This window comes from Myotis brandtii, unplaced genomic scaffold (assembly GCF_000412655.1).
Source record: "Myotis brandtii unplaced genomic scaffold, ASM41265v1 scaffold717, whole genome shotgun sequence".
Lineage (NCBI taxonomy): Eukaryota > Metazoa > Chordata > Mammalia > Chiroptera > Vespertilionidae > Myotis > Myotis brandtii.
Genome location: NW_005370825.1, coordinates 828,142 through 845,620, shown reverse-complemented (window position 1 = coordinate 845,620; position 17,479 = coordinate 828,142). Strand labels below are relative to the sequence as shown.

At 42.6% G+C, this 17,479-nt stretch overlaps 1 protein-coding gene across 1 annotated transcript in view; it reads left to right on the top strand.

Moving 5' to 3' along the window:
• The window catches only part of CEP170 (centrosomal protein 170kDa), an 86,022-nt gene that overhangs the window by 44,224 nt on the left and 24,319 nt on the right, over window positions 1–17,479 (top strand). Inside the window, exons 11-13 of the mRNA XM_005882440.2 lie at window positions 7,148–7,297; window positions 11,426–11,552; window positions 13,897–15,726. Of these exons, the coding sequence (XP_005882502.1) occupies window positions 7,148–7,297; window positions 11,426–11,552; window positions 13,897–15,726 (2,107 nt within the window). The remainder of the gene's footprint in view (window positions 1–7,147; window positions 7,298–11,425; window positions 11,553–13,896; window positions 15,727–17,479) is intronic.

Here is a 17,479-nt window from a genome sequence, read left to right as displayed (position 1 = left end):
TGCCCACCCCTGCTCTAGATACAATCAGCAAGGTAAGCATCCTTGAGAAAGTATGTGCTTCTACAAGGCCAGGTCTTTATAGACTAAACATAAAGATTCTAGCAAAATACCCCGGGGGATCAGACTTGTATGGAAAAGTCAAGCTAGGGGCTGCCGCCTTCAGCAAGGTCCCCTCAGAGGCCCCCCGACCTTTCAGAGAATCCTCCTTACAGACATTCCAACCAAGTCCTGTGCTTCCCCCTCCCCCCCCCATCCCCCGTCTACACACACGGTTATCAACTCCATGACTGCTGGTGCCTGGCATTTTATATGCTCTCAGTAAAACTTGAATTGAAATGCCAACTGAGCTCATGTTGAAACAGGTGGAATTAATCCCATCGCACACATGTTTGAGTAGGTTTCCATATGTGGAGACGTGTCCAGAAGCACAGAGGCTGGGAGACGTGTTCAGAGGACGTGTTCCCTTTAGAGAGATGAACTTGGACTAGACTTTGACGGCTCTTGTATATTACAGCGAGGACTCCAGATTTTTATGCTGAAGGCAGTGGGGAGGCATTGAAAACGTCTCAGTAGGGCAGTGATGATCTAATCACCTCAGAGGGGTGAAGAATGGATTAAAAATTGGAAAGGCCCGAAGCAGAGAAGCAATTAAAAAGCTGCTGACATGGCCAACATTCAGTTGAATATAAATGTCTCGGTCTTAGGTAAGAGGTCTGGGCTGAAATACCGATTTGGGAATTACTAGAGAGTAGCTGAATGCAAAATAATAGATGCGTTCACCTAGAAAGAATGTACAACGTGAGGAGAGAGAGTATGAAGTTCTTGGCAACACCAACACTGGTCAAAGGAATACGTGTGAACAAAGAAGCCTGAAAAAGATCAAACAGAAGAATAAAAGAAATATGATCTTGGGACCAGAAACAGAATTTTTAAAAAAGTGAGTGAGCAACAGTGTCACATAATACACCAGAGTTAGGTATGATAAGCACTGAGTGCCTTTTCAGTTTTCTCATAATGCATTGTATTCCTGGGTGTAAAGAAGAACCTGTATTAGCATCTCAACTTGGAAGAAGTTGCCTACAGTTTTAAAAAGGATCTCTTTAAAGAGAGGACCAAGCCTGGCCGGTGTGGCTCAGTGGTTGAGCATCGATCTATGAACCAGGAGGTCACAGTTTGATTCCCAGTCAGGGCACATGCCTGGGTTGCAGGCTCGATCCCCAGTTGGGGGTGTGCAGGAGGCAGCGGATCAATGATTCTCTTTCTTCATGGATGTTTCTATCTCTCTCTTCCTCTTTGAAATCAATAAAAAGATATTTAAAAAAAGAATAGAGAGGACCAAGCTGAAATGTCGGATCTGTTTTTCTGTGCTGGTTGTAGTTAAATGGTAGTGAGAGCTCTTCCCCAACCCCAGGGTTACAGCATTTGGTGGATATTTTTGTGCTGTGTGTTTATCAGTAGGTAATCTTATTTTATGCACTGTCCCCAAATTCTTCCTCTTATAGTATTAACACAAATGCCTATTCTCTATAAAGATCTCTTGAGTTTTACGTCTAAGCTTACACGGAGATGCGCTAAAGCAAGTGCTGTTGACTGCTGGATTAAAGGTAATTATCGTCCCCAGTAGTAGTGGTCTCCCCAGCCCCCCCCTCCTTACCTCTCCCTGTTACAGCTAGAGAACCTGGCATAGCATCAGTAGTACCCGTTCCTTTTCCCTCCCCACTCCTCCCTCAAGACAGACGCTGCTAGGAGAATGTGGTCAGAGCTACTTCCTAGCCTTCCATGCTAAATGAGAAAAACTTAGAGTGAGCACAGAAAGCTAAATATTAAATAAACAAGGGAAAAAATGGTCATTGTAGAGGGCCTCAGGCTCTGTCATTTGCAGGGGCGGGGTGTTTCTGTTTTCCATACGTTTCATACCATAAAGCAGTTCTTCCAGACACTTTCCTGTGCTGAGATCTGACTCCTGCCCATCACGACAGCAGCCTTCCCCACAAGGCCTCTGACGAGTGCATTCCCTCCCCTCGCGGGGCCTTGTCGCTCGGTGCTGGTTCTGGAGGCAGCAGCTGGTAGAGAGGAAAGAATCCAGTACCAGGAGGACTAACTAGACCAGAGACACAGGATAAAGGCACGTGGACAGCAGCGAGTCAGGCAGCCCAAGGGCAGTCAGTGCTGGGGCCCGGGGCCAGGTGGGAGTGGTGTGGGATGCGATGCTCCAAGCCCTGAAGTTGACAGCAGATGTTAGGCCGGATCCGAGCCGGAGCCAGGGAACCGCGGATGACAGGCAACTAGGTGGGCAGTGCCAGCCAGAACCCAGCGGAAGCAGCGCCCTCCAGGTCCATTCAGACAAAGTGAGATGTGATGAGATGTGTGCGGGGCTGAAGGGGCAGGAGGTCAGGCAAGAGCCTGGGACAGTGAGAAGGGGCCTTGGAAACAGGCCGCTTTTCAAGTTGAACTTCATATTTTTCCTACTTCCTTTCACTCCAGAAATAGTCTGAGTTAATGGGCCAGAGCAAACAGTGCTTCTGAAAAGCTAAATTCTGGCAGCTCGAGTTTTCTTCCTTTTATACTAATCTTTTTCTTTGGCCCCTATTCACTAAGTGATTTTTCAAATATTTTTATTGGGGTGCCCAGCGGTGTGGCTCAGTGGTTGAGCATTGACCCTATGAACCTGGAGATCACAGTTCGATTCCCAGTCAAAGGCACATGCCCAGGTTGCGGGCTTGATCCCCAGTGTGGAGCGTGCAGGAGGCAGCGGATCAATGGTCTTTTCTCATCATGGATGTTTCTATCCCTCTCTCCCTCTCCCTGCCTCTCTGAAATCAATAAAAAAAATATGTAAAAATTATTTTATCAGGAGGATTTACTTTGGGTCACTCTGACTGGGGCTCCCCTCCCCTACGTGGCACCCCAAGTCCTTCTTATTAAGTGTGGGAACCCTTTTCTGCCCTGTTACCTCCCAAAGCCCCACCAGGGAACCAACTGCACCTTTCCCAGTCAGAAGCTTAACGTGTAATAGGTTTGCCCACTCCCTTGTCCCTGTTCCTGTGTGAAATCTGCTAGTTTCCTGGCTGGGAGCTTGTCAGGGGCTGTGCCCCGTCTGGGCCGCTCTTCCCTGTGTTCTGCACGCCCCGCTCCTTCAGAGGCGCTCTCTCACCCGCATTCCCCTTGCGCATCCCCATCAGATCGCCAGGTGTTATTTTCATTATGGAACTCATCACTAGCTGGTTTATTTTCTGTCCGTCCTTTCTAGAAAGATCTTATTTGTCTTGATCACTTCTGTATTTCTTGTACCTAGAACAGTGCCTGCCATGTAGTAGACACTCAGTATCTTTTTTTTTCACACTCAATATGAATGAGAAGAAAAATTCGATACGCTTTTTCGTTTTTATCAATATATGTATGTGGTTAGCTTTATCTTAGCTAATTTATTTTGATTAACTTGTAGATTGATCCAATCTCACCAGGCCTCCACGAACAGACTATCCTGTATGATGAAACTAGGTTCTATCTTGATCCTAAAGTAATTTGTTGAAATGTATGGTTTAAAGCCTGTGTACGCTTAGCTTCTAATAGTATAAAAGGTGCAAGAGAGTGTAGGTTGTGTCAGAAGAAATGTGCAAGTTTCAGGGGAAGTGCCTTGACTGGTAGGAGACTAGAGATGCGTTTGATTTTCTAGCAGCTCCTCACTAATGACTTAGCACGTAAGGATCTTGGCAAGAAGAGGGTGGTAGAGGAGCAGCCAGATTTTAGGGATGAAAGGAAGGAATGTGTGACCAGGAAATGAGCCATGAAAAGGAGGGAATTTGGACATGTTAACTATAGGAACATCAGAGTGAGCATCATTTGGAGATATGAAAGAAGGGTCTAATAGAAAAAGAATGCTGAGCGCCGATGGGAAAGGAAGAGATTGTGGCTATAACTCCCAGAGAGTGGGAGGAATCAAAGACAGGGGATGGATTCAGGGAGAGGACACACGTTTGGAGAACATGGTTTTATTCAATAGAAGTAAAAGGAAGAATAAAGCCAGATGGTGCCTTTTTTTAAAAAATTGGGGGGAAATTCACATAACATTCACCATTTTAGCCACTTGAGTGTACAACTCAGGGGCTTTTAGTACATTCACAAGGTTGTGCAATCCTCAGCAGTGTCTAATTTCAGGGCATTGTAATCGCCCCCAGAATAAATCTCACTCCCATTAGGCAATCACTTCCTGACCCTCCTTCACTCTGCTCCCTGGCAACCCCTAGTCTATTTTCTGGGCTAAGGATTGGCTTATTCTGGACATTTAATAGAAATAGAATCGTGCAATATGGGGCCTTTTGTGACTGGCTACTTCCACTCAGCATCAGGTGTTTAAGGTTCATCCATGACGTAGCACGTGTCAGCTCTTCATTCCTTTTTGTGACTAAATAATGTATCACTGTGTGCATTTATTTACCCACTCATTTGTTGATGGACATTTGGGTTGTTTCTGCCTTTTGACTATTGTGAGTAGCATTCTGCTATGAGCACTTGTTACCATGATGAATTATAAAACAGCTCTCCTGCCTCCATTCTGAGCTCGTTTTTTTCTAACAATTTTGTCTGAATTTTTAATTTAAAAGTTGATTACAAATAGGTCATACAAATCTCTATTAAGCATTCAGAACCATTTATTCCACTGAATTCTGAATTTTTAAAATGCAGTTAGAAGTGTAATACCCTTAAAGTATGAAGACAGTGTTAGCTTTTGAGGTCTTCTTTGCTTTCTCATGCAAGTTGTCGCAAATGGATGTTTCTATACCTACACACAAAAATGGTGACACGAATTTCCAGCTGGCTCGGCATTGCTCCCATTAATTTCTCAAAGCATTAGCAAAAATATGGGGATGTGCTTCGAAGGCTGTTTTCCCCATGCAATGGTCCTTCAGGCTCATCACTTGTCTGGAAAATAAATAAAAGTTACTTCTCTGACAGATATATGTACAGCATCTCCAGTGCGTTAAAGGGAATCCATAGAACGACATCTGAGTACCCTTTATACTATACAACTCAGCTCCCTTCCTAAAAGCATTACTACTTTGTGTTTATGTCTTTGTCTTCCATTATCATTTCAAAATAGTGTCAGAAGTGATTTGGAGAGATTGATTATATTTTATTAGAAACTGCTGGTGCTTAGATGTTACAATCAAGGTTTGGAAATCCATCTTGAGTATGATTAGCATTAAAATCAGCAAATCAGAAAATCGAGGTAACTTGTAAGTTATGCCAATGAGATCCAACATGCAGGTCATCATCACACGTGGCTGTTTTTATCTTCCACTTTCCAACTTGAGTTGGCCTTTTTTTTTCTAGTTGTAATGATAAAAATAAGGAGATAAACCAATAAATTGGGAGTTGAGGGACTTGAGTTAGAAAATGTTTAAATTTTAAGACAGCCCAAATAACTGGAGGAGCTCTGATTTGCCTTCTGCTCAAGTGAGGTCAGAGGCAGAGCACATAGAAAAATATATTTAGTATTTCCTGCTTGTTGTTGTTAAACTAATTCCAATGTTTAGCGAAATGAAGCAGGTTTGTCCCTCCTGTGTATGTGCTTCCATGTGTTAGTAAAGTTCCTATTTGATCTGAATGTGATAATATACAATTTGTTCTTTTTGTATTTTATTGAATGTATTGGGATGATGGTTAAAAACATTATATAGGTTTCAGGTATACAAATCCTATAATGCAGCGGTTCTCAACCTGTGGGTCGCCACCCCTTTGGCGGTCGAACGACCCTTTCACAGGGGTCGCCTAAGACCATCCTGCATATCAGATATTTACATTACGATTCATAACAGTATCAACATTACAGTTATGAAGTAGCAACGAAAATAATTTTATGGTTGGGTCACAACATGAGGAACTGTATTTAAAGGGCCAGAAGGTTGAGAACCACTGCTATAATGCATCATCTCTGTTGTATTGTGTGTTCACCAACCCAAGTTACCAACTGCTCTTAAAGCAAAAATAATTTGAATACTGAGCGGTTCAAGAGACTATTAATCATAATTCTTGAAACTAAAGTTACATTTGAACTAAATACTAGGTAATGAGGCCATCTAGTGGTAAAATTCCCAAGTTTTAGTCATTTTGAAAAGCTGACATCTGCCTTAGTACATGTGAACTTCAGAACTTATCAGATAGATGTTTTGTATGATCATTACACGGTTTTCTAGAAATTACCTTAAACAAAGGTTTTTTTCCCTTTTAAAACAGAATGAAGTCTCCTTGGTTATGTTCTGAAGCTCCTTTCTACAAAGTGTTAATTCACACACAGGATATTTTTCCTGATTGTATAATCAGGGCCACGACTGAGTTCTGTAAATAATAAGTATTGAGAACACAGTAGAGACCATGGAATGTTCGAGTTTATGTAGTTAACATTTCTTCAGTTTCTTTGGAAAAATGGGGGCCTATTATGAGCCAGAAAATTAGTAAGACTCAGGTCCTGCCCTTAAAAGCATGTGATTGTTGGTCTCTGTATTTAGCATATTTCAAGTGTCCACCAGAGACAGTCTGCTTATTCAAAATCTGCTAATCTGTGTGATAGACCCAGAAATCTGCATTTCAAATAAAGGCCTGTGAGTGATTTTTAGGTGCATATAGTTTGAGAATCATGCTATACCCTATACAAAGATCATACAATAAAGTCTTTTATTTGGGAACTTAGTTATATGCATACATTTAACTCATGTATGTAAATGTTAAACATTTGTGAGGAAGGAACACATAAAATCCATCATGCATTTATAGTTTCCCAACATGTTTCTCAACAATAAGAGAACAAAGAAACAAACTGAAACAAGAAGAAGTGGTATGTTTTTTAACTCTGCATGATTACAGTGTTCTTGACATCTTTTACCAAATGACGTGTAACACCCTGAATATTTCTTAGTAGCAAACAGTATATTTGCTAAACATTCAGAAAGGACACTTACATTAACCTGAGCTGCCACTGCCCTGTTGACTGCCCAGCTTTCTCTCCACATGGATATGACCTTGTCATTAAACAAGTTTGCTCTCGTGATTGCAATTAATTTAGAATATCTTTATTTGCCCCTGAAGTTACTGATAGCATTCACATATTAACCTGACTTTTCATTTATAACATGATCTTCTCCCCTAGGTGTTTGGAGTGGATGACAGTCAGGATTATAACAGGCCTGTTATCAATGAGAAGCAGAAAGACCTGATAAAAGACTGGGCTCTCGGTTCGGCCGCAGTGATGATGGAGGAGAGGAAACCGCTGGGCACACCTGGCTTTCACAACGCGGAGGTACCGTCTGCCCTCGGCTTCACTTCTTACATGCATGTGAATTCCCGTCATTTTAAAATAATTTTTAAATAAAATCTTAGTGATTTCAGAGGAAGGGAGAGGGAGAGAGAGAAACATCAATGATGAGAGAGAATCATTGATCGGCTGCCTCCTGCACGCCCCACACTAGGCATCGATGCCCTGACCGGGAATCGAACTGTGACCTCCTGGTTCATAGGTCAATGCTCAACCACTGAGCCGTGCTGGCCGGGCCTCATCATTTTTAATGATATTAAGTTATGTATATGTTCCCTAGTAAAAGACTCCTAAAAATGAAATCCTCCCAAGGTATTTGTTTCTAACAAAAGCCCAAGGCCATCATGCAGTAATTCTGTTTCTGTTCTTGGTACTGTGTTCTTTCAAATTAATATTCTGTTATCAGTGAGGGAAAATTTTAGCTTTCAGTAAGCAGTGAATGAGCTATACGCTCGCTGCTCTAATTGGCATTATTAGAGAAAACAAACAATATACACGGCTCATACTTTCTAGGAGGTCATGATTCAGAATGGAAACCTATGCAAGGGTGTGCCTGATAAATGCAACTTGTGACCTCAGGCAGTGTCATTAGAGAAGAGTGAAACTGGTCAAGGATGGCTTAGTGAAGGTGGTTATAGAGTCAGCATGATACGGCAGGGCCAGAAAGACCCGAGTTTAAATCCCAGAACCACCACTTCTGACTTGGTCACTTCCCCTCTCTTTCTTCAGTTTTCTCATCTCTACAAATGGTATCCTATATTATAAAGATGTAATATGCAAATGGTTGTTACGCCGTGAAGCATAATGACTGACCGAGTAACGACTGGATCAGAGATCAGCAGGAGGTTGGGACAGCGAGCTATAAGCAGGCAGCGGAGAGCTACAGAAGGGGGCAGGGCAACAAGCTGCGGGGGGGTGCAGAGGGAACTACAGGAGGGCAGGGCAGCAAGCAGAGAGCTTTTGGAGGGCAACAGTGAGCTACTGGCGCATGGATTCGTGGGCAGGGCTACTAGTTTTTAATAAATCTGTTTGCCAAGAGTTTAATAAGGTGTATAAAGCACCCAGCATAGTAATTGCCTGAGATTTATGCACTTAACAAATGTTTATTTCCTTATTGGAAATTATCATAGAATTTCATTTCACACTGATGTGTCAAAAAGAAATATAAAAAATGCACGTAACTGAGAAGTATGAATTAATTATAATTTAGTCAGATAATAAGAGCTAACATTCACTGGAAGCTCTCTGTGTACCGTGTTACAAGGCAGGAAACCAGTGTGTAGTGATTACCTTGGCCAAGGTCTTAAAACTAGTACCTTGTGAAGCTAGAATTTGAACTTTAAGCAGCCGTGATTTCTTAACTCATTCTCCTACTCATGATGCTCTGCTGCCTCTCAGGAAATGAGTTAATTTAGAATATACAAATGGTGAATAAATATAAAATACAAATAAAATCTTAAGGTATTAATAAAACAGAATATAAGTAGTTACATTTCTATGAAGTATACATAAAATATTTTTTATATTTCCTGGAAACTGTCAAAGCAAGTATTGTACTTTGGTGACCTTTCCCCCTTGATCTTAGAGAATTATTATTCTGGCTTCAGTTTTACAAGATGCTTAATTTACTTATTGAAAGCAAGCAATACTTATTTGAGGCAATGGTTTCATGTTCTGATTAACCTGGTAAATGTGAACTTAAATAGACTCTTCCTTCTTTTCTCTATCCCCTCAAACCATGCCAAGTCAGATTTGTCTGTAGCCCCATGTGTACCTGCCCCATTGATCAGCTGCCTCCTGCACACCCCACACCAGGCATCGAGCCCACAACACGGGCATGCATGTGCCCGGACCAGGAATCCGACTGTGACCTCCTGGATCACAGTTGAAGGAGTTGCCTAAACAGACCACAGGAACATTTTTACAGACTAGTCTTACTGCAGTGTGTGCCCCTGAAGCACACTGCATTCTGGGTATCCTAGCATGATGTGAATGGCTGAGGTACTTCTTTCAGTACCAGAATGATGGGTGGTTACCACAAAATCTTGAAAGGGAATTCAGGGATTCAGCAAGAATTCCTTAGGCTCCATTGTATGTATGTTATTATGTATACTTACTGTTTCAATGTATGCTTTTGAAATCATACAGTATATATGAAATATTTACTTTAGCGCAGGGGTCCTCAAACTTTTTAAACAGGGGGCCAGTTCACTGTCTCTCAGACCGTTGGAGGGCCAGACTATAGTTTAAAAAAAAACTAGTCGGCTGCTAAGCAACAGGCAGCGGCGGCAAAAACACCCAGCGGGCCAGATAAATGTTTTCGGCGGGCTGCATGTGGCCCACGGGCCGTAGTATGAGGACCCCTGCTTTAGCAGTTTCTAGCCTGTCCTTAATACAGTAAATCTGGCACCTTTAATAAAATGTCATTTTGAATAATTTAAAATAAGTTTTCGCCCTGGCCGGTTTGGCTCAGTGGATAGGGCGTCGGCCTGCAGACTCAAGAGTCCCAGGTTCGGTTCCGGTCGGGGGCATGTGCCTTGGTTGCGGGCACATCCCTAGTCGGAGGTGTGCAGGAGGCGGCTGGTCGATGTTTCTCTCTCATCGATGTTTCTGACTCTCTGTCCCTCTCTCTTCCTCTCTGTGAAGAATCAATGAGATGTGTTTAAAAAATAAAAAAAATTAAAAAAAATAAAAATTAAAAAATAAATAAATAAATAAAATAAGTTTTCAGTCACAGCTTCCTATTCCTTAGTTGTCATTCCAGTTTCAATATGAAGCCTTGGCTTAGATTTTTAGAGGGGAAACCATTTTTTTCTGCACTCCCTAGCTCTTCCATATTAAATGCCTAGGTGGCGCTGGTCTGAAGACTCACCATTCTATGTCCATAGTCTGTGGGACCATATCATGAATTAAATTCCATTTCACACTTGACTATGAGAGTTCAAAGAGCACTGCTTTAAGAGTAGATCTAGACATGGGCAGGTTTAGGTTCAGATCCGTTATAGAAAAATTCTTCAAGGTCAAGTAATTTATACCATTAAAGTGTTCTAGAAAGAAATGTCAAAATTTGGGTTTGGTTTTGAATCCCTGAAGACAAGACCTGGTAGATTTAATACTTCTCTCTCTCTCTTTTTTTTTTTAATATATTTCTTTATTGATTTCAGAGAGGAAGGAAGAGGGAGAGAGAGATAGAAACATCAATGATGAGAGAGAATCATTGATTGGCTGCCTCCTGCATGTCCCTGACTGGGGATCGAGCCCACAACCTGGGCATGTGCCCTTGGCCGGAATCGAACCTGGGACCCTTCAGTCCACAGGCCGACGCTCTATCCACTGAGCCAAACCGGCTAGGGCAGAATTAATACTTCTTGAGGCTCTGAAAGCAGTCTGATTCCTAGAAACATTACGAAGGATTTAGAATCCTGCTCCAAAGACTGGAATAGAGCTAACTCCCCTGTTAGAGCCACAGGGCTGTGATCATACACCTAGCAGCAGTAAACGTTAAGCTCCAGAGTTTATGTTAGTACCATTGTGAGTCTTTAAAGTGTTGAACTATACTACATTCGCAGCAATAATAAAATGTTGTCATTAAAAGGGGTACCTAGAGAAGCTTCATTTTATAGTAGACTAGAGGCCTGGTGCACGAAATTCGTGCACTCAGGGGGGGTCCCTCACCCAGGCCTGCACGCTCTCACAGTCTGAGAGCCCTCAGGGGATGTCTGACTGACAGCAGTTGGACATCCTTGGCGCTGCCAAGGAAGCGAGAGAGGCTCCCACCACCACCACTGCACTCGCCAGCTGTGAGCCTGGCTTCTGGTTGAGTGATGCTCCCCGTAGGGGTGCGCACTGACCACCAGGGGACAGCTCCTGCATTGAGCGTCTGCCCCCTGGTGGTCAGTGCACGTCATAGCAACCAGTTGTTCCGCCGTTCAGTTGATTTGCATATTAGCCTTTTATTATATAGGAAGAGGAAATGTAATCAATGATAATATAGGAATCTGAGGTTCAAGTATTGCTTTGTGTGACAGGTAAATGTGACTATCTGGAATTCTCTGCCATGAGAAGCAGGTTTGAGCAGACTACATTATCGTGTTTCCTTGTTTTCTCCCTTAGGAAGGCACGGCTGCATCTGGAAGCAAGCGCTGGGTTTCACAGTGGGCCAGTCTGGCTGCCAACCACACGAGGCATGACCCAGAAGAAAGGACCGTGGAGTTGTCTGTCCCTGTTCCTTTAGAGAATGGTATTTTCTGTGTGTGTCTGTGTGAATAACACATCAGTCTTAAAAACAAGCTAAATCTATACAGTGAGCAGTGAATTAAACCCAAATAAGCATATTCACATATGTTCATGCTTATGCTCCATATATCATTTTCATTTCACTAACGTGGAAATCATTAAAATTAATTCACACTGGTGAGAGAGATAATTTGTAGATGAAGCACATAAATACACAAGTGTATGTAATGTATATGAAAATTTTAAAAGACCAACACAATTCCAAGTCATCCCATACAACAAATATTTAAGTGCTACTTTCTGCCATACATCAATAAAAAAGATTCTACTTAATCTACTAACTGCATCTTTTGCAAATCTATGTAATGTGATTTTTATTACCTTTTAATTATATTTCTGCAAACTGAAATATCGGTTTAAAAAAAAACACACAAAATTATATGCCTCTAATGATATTATTAGATTCAGTTCATTACATTCTTATTAAAAAACCCTCAAGGAGAATTTGCATGTGGTTTTTTTTTTATTTGTATTCTTTGTTATCCTTAGAAATGGAAATAGAAATTTATTTTATCTCTGGCTTGTGGCACCCCCACAATCTGGTTTAGGAATTTTGTAAACATTAGTCAGCAATTCTTTGAACAAGATACACAACCGTGTACTAGGAAAGCTGTAGCCTTTACCAGTCAGGAATTGTAGTGGTTGTTAGTATGGCCAAAGTGTTTGGAAAGAGGGAGTAATTTACAGGTTGGTTCACAGAAACTAGTCCGTGATTGGGAAACAGACCAGACGGAGGAGCTAGGTACATTTACAGAAAGAATCCACTATAAAATTATTAAGTATTAACTGTGGGAAGTAACGTTCTACCCTTGTTATAAGAAATAGTAGACTGCCCTGGCCAGTTGGGCTCAGTGGATAGAAGGGTCCCAGGTTCCATTCCGGTCAAGGGCATGTACCTCGGTTGCAATTTTGATCCCTGGCCCTGGTCAAGGTGTGTGGGGGAGGCAACTAATCGATGTGTGTCTCTCACATCGATGTCTCTCTCTCTCTACCACTTCCATCCACTCTCTCTGAAAATCAATAGAAAAATATCCTCGGGTGAAGATTAACAACAACAACAACAAAAAGAAATAGTAGACCTTCATTATCTCTTTCCTATTGTAAATGAATTTATTTAGATGAGCTGATAAATCCTCTTAAATATAAAGTGTTCTTTTAAATATGTGTCCAGTGTGAGAAATGCTAGAAATATACAAAAAGATAAAATAGCTGTGATATTTTAGATACTTCAAGTAGCAAGGAGATAAGACATAAAATAATTTATGATTAATTACTCAAAGTTAAATCAGTAAGTCTAATATTTTCTTGCATCATAATCATTGTATTGCTATGAAATTTAAATGCTAAACTTTTAGAATTGTAATGGGAAGCAAAAGACCTATAAAAGCTATATCTAGCATATTTCCCCCACTTATCTTCAAAGATTAGGATGCTCTGTGTGTTAATTTATATTTCTCTGAAAGATGTGTCCCTCATTTCGAAACACATTCCATTTATTCAGGAAAATCCCCCGTATTTTCAAGTTCTCTTACATGAAAACATGAATATATGTATTTTCTCGCTGGCTTCTGATTATTTGAAAAAGAGAAAGTGATCATGTATTTCTCTATGAGGCCTTAATATACCAGACAACCATAATTTAAAATCCCTGCATTTGTAAAATTATGACAAATCCTATCAGCTTTTTTCATACTTATAATTGAAAAAATTCTTCTAATCAGCTTTGAATTTTATTTTTAGAAAAACTTGTTAAAGTCCTCGTTTTCTGTTTTAGTTTGGAATTCCAATTTATTCTCTCAGGTAGATAAAACGCTTATTAAAAACTAGGTATATTATTCTTCTTTACCATGTCATTGAAAGTATAGCAAGTCAACAGGGTTACTAGGCATTCTTTGTGCAATTCTGTAATCTGCTAGTTAGAGTCTGTTAATCTTGAGCAGAACTTAGAGGATGGGATAAGTCACAAACGCAAGAGTGACCGTGGTGAGCTTCCGTAAAACACATTAAAAGACAAGGAGGCAGCATATCTACATTTCAGATCAGACGACCCTCATTTTCATCTCATACAGTTTACTTTCCTGCCTCCCTAGTCAGTCATCTGCCTGTTTGTGAACTTGGCACTGTACTTGCCTTTTAAACTACTCTGTCACAATGCTGGCTTGTTTAGTCAAGGTTTTATTTTATACTTAAGGCTTTGCTTCACTTACACTTCAAACCCCAGTGTAATATGGTGTTTTTTGTATTTTCACTTTTGGCCCTGATTTCTGCCTTGTGGTTCTTCTTTGCAGATGCAGATTTCAGTGAGTCTGGCATTTCCGTGAGAAGCAGCGGCTCCGCAGCCTCCCTGGCTGGTCATGGAGAGAGGAGGCGGCGGACCCTGCCCCAGCTACCCAACGAGGAAAAGGCTCTTGAGAGCTCCCGAGCCAAGGCCCTGACGCCGAGGTCGGAGATCGGGGAGAAGCAGGACACGGAGCTCCAGGAGAAAGAGGCCCCGACGCAGGTATACCAGAAAGACAGGCAAGATGCCGACCGAGCCCTGGGCAAGGTGAACAGGGCGGTCAATGGGGAGACCCTGAGAACAGGGGGAGATCACAAAGCCCTCCTGCACTTGGGCCTCTCCTCTCCTGGGAAGGAGAGACATGAAGCTGACAAGGAAGCTTCTTTGGTTAAGCAAACATTAGCCAAAATTCAGCACCCGGAGCCAACGGAACAGGCACAGTGGGTACCTACTAAATTATCTTCCAAAAATGCATTGGGTCCGGTAGAGAGAAGTAGGGAGGAATCCCTTAGACAGGAGTCACAGCCTCATGAAAAAATCCCAGGACATTGTGCAAGCAAAGGAGAGAGGGCGATGCCAAGTGAGGGCAAGCGCAGAAAAGCCGACGAGCTTCTGAAAGGCCACCCTCCCAAGGGAGGGGACAAGAAGGACTCCTCCAAGCCCTTAGTGCGACAAGGAAGCTTCACCATCGAGAAGCCCAGCCCGAACGTCCCCATCGAACTGATCCCCCACATCAACAAGCAGACGTCAGCGACACCCCCTTCCTTAGCGTTGGCATCCGCCAGTAGGCTACGCGACAGGAGTGACTCCATGGACGCCGACTCCAGTCTGGACACCACCCTCATTCTGAAAGACACAGAAGCCGTCATGGCTTTTCTAGAAGCGAAACTGCGAGAAGATAATAAAACTGATGAAGGCCCAGAGACCCCCAGTTATAATAGAGACAACTCGATCTCCCCGGAATCGGATGTGGACACAGCCAGTACCATCAGCCTGGTCACTGGAGAGACGGAGAGGAAGTCAACCCAAAAGCGAAAGAGTTTCACCAGCCTCTACAAAGACAGGTGTTCCTCGGGGTCTCCGTCCAAGGATGTTGCCAAGTCCTCTTGTGGTGCTAGGGAGAAGGTGGAGAAGAAAACTAAAAGTCGCTCCACGGATGTCGGGTTGAGAGCAGATGGGCGGAAATTTGTCCAGTCCAGTGGGCGCATGAGACAGCCTTCGGTAGACTTGACAGACGATGACCAGACCTCCAGTGTACCTCATTCTGCCATCTCTGACATTCTGTCATCTGATCAGGAAACTTACTCTTGTAAACCCCATGGGAGGACTCCACTTACCTCAACTGATGAGCATGCACATTCCAAGCTGGAGGGAAGCAAGGGGACCAAGTCCAAGACGTCCCCAGTGGCCCCCGGCTCGGCCAGTAAGTCCACCACCCTCCCCAGGCCGCGGCCCACCAGGACTTCCCTCTTGCGCCGAGCACGACTTGGGGAAGCTTCAGACAGTGAACTTGCCGATGCTGACAAAGCCTCTGTTGCTTCTGAAGTGTCCACAACAAGTTCAACGTCCAAACCCCCCACGGGAAGGCGGAACATCTCGAGGATTGATTTGTTGGCTCAGCCTCGGAGAACGAGGCTCGGCTCACTGTCGGCTCGCAGCGACTCGGAGGCGACCATCTCCAGGGGTAGTGCCTCTTCAAGGACCGCAGAAGCCATCATTCGAAGTGGAGCCAGACTAGTACCGTCGGATAAATTTTCTCCTAGAATTCGAGCCAACAGCATCTCGAGGCTCTCAGACTCCAAGGTCAAAAGTATGACCTCAACACATGGCTCACCTTCAGGTAAATTGGATCCAGATATGTTATGATATTAGCATATTTATTTTGTGTTGTGGGACTCCTGTTTTAAAAAATTAAATCTCCAATGTTATTTCCCCAATATTCAACAGAAAGGTTACTCTAGAGAGAGTTTTTTCCTATAAAAATTATTTTAGCTTAGTAAGTAGAAAATTCAGAAGTCACATACACTTCCAATCAATATCCTGGAGTAAAATAGAGATTTCAAAATTAGACAAATACTGAACTGATCTTGGAGATTTAATTGTCTAGTTCAGTGGTTCTCAACCTTCCTAATGCTGCGCCCCTTTAATACAGTTCCTCATGTTGTGGTGACCCCCAATTTCATTGTTACAAATTGAACATAATTAAAGCATAGTGATTAATCACAAAACAATATGTAATTATATATGTGTTTTCCGATGGTCTTAGGCGACCCCTGTGAAAGGGTCGTTCGACCCCCAAAGGGGTTGCGACCCACAGGTTGAGAACCGCTGGTCTAGTTGGTGAGATATCTGGATTTGTCTGTCAAAATTAGATAGGAATTATTGTCTGGTTTAGATCATAGGAATTAGCACTTTGTTCCTAAAAGCATGTGTTTAACTTTCTAGTATCCTCACCTAATTCGAAACCCTTATGAACCTGAAGAAAAGCACTCTGCATTTTCTTACTCCTTTCAGAGCTGAATGAAATCATCAATATTTTGCCCTTTTTCCCCCCTATTTATTTTGAAATGTCATATGCCTTACTTATACTTTTAAAAGTTAGAGCTGTTGATGGTCGGGCAGGTGAAACTAACCCTTGATTTATTTCAGTGGAAGAAGATGGATTCGTTAAGAAGTCCTAAGCTCGTGGGTCAGAGTGGGCTGTAGAAATGTAACAGCTTCTGAGCATCATCTCACAAAGCACTATCATATTTAACCATAAAACCAGCTGTCATTAACATAATCTTTACAAAAACTACATATTCCCCACCAGATTTTAACTGCTTCTGGCACGTTTGTCTGTTTCTGTACTTCACATTGAGAGCTGAAGCCCGTGGAAATACTCGTGACCCCTTTGGCACTGACACAGATATTTGGGTGTCCTGTAGACATGGTCTTATTACTTCATAATCAGCCTCAGATGTGGGTGTGGCTGAAAAGGCCCGCCTGGGGGTTGGGGGGGGGGAGCCAGCTGTTAAAAACTTGAAGGTTCTTTAGCCTCAGACAGCAAGTATCTCAGCGCTAAGTCCTGGGTTACAGTGACAGGGAAGTCGGTAGGCAGTCTTTTTATTTTTACATCTGCACAGTAGAGCCTGCAAGACCCAAAGCTAACAGCACTGTTCATGTGTTACTTGTTTTCATTTTTATTCCTCCTCCTCTCTCTTCACTGCTGCTTCCTCCACTCTATTCACCTTTCCATCTCTGTCCTGGTCAGGGGGTGTGGTGATGGTGGTCCTACTGTGGTAGGAATGAGTGTAGGCTGAAGGTAGCATATACTCATGGTTCCACAAAGAATACAAGCATTTTGCCCATTGCCCCATCCTCTTGTTTCTACCCTTCAAGTTTTAGTTGGTGGTTCATAGATTGATTGCCAAGTATTTTTAAATGTTTTTATTGATTTTAGAGAGAAAGGGAGAGGGAGAGAGAAACATCAATGTGAGAGGAACATCCATCAGCTGCCTCCTGCATGCCCCCTACTGGGGATCAAGCCCACAACATGGGCTGTGTCCTGACTGGGAATCAAATTGGTAATGATCTGGTGCATAGGTTGACAC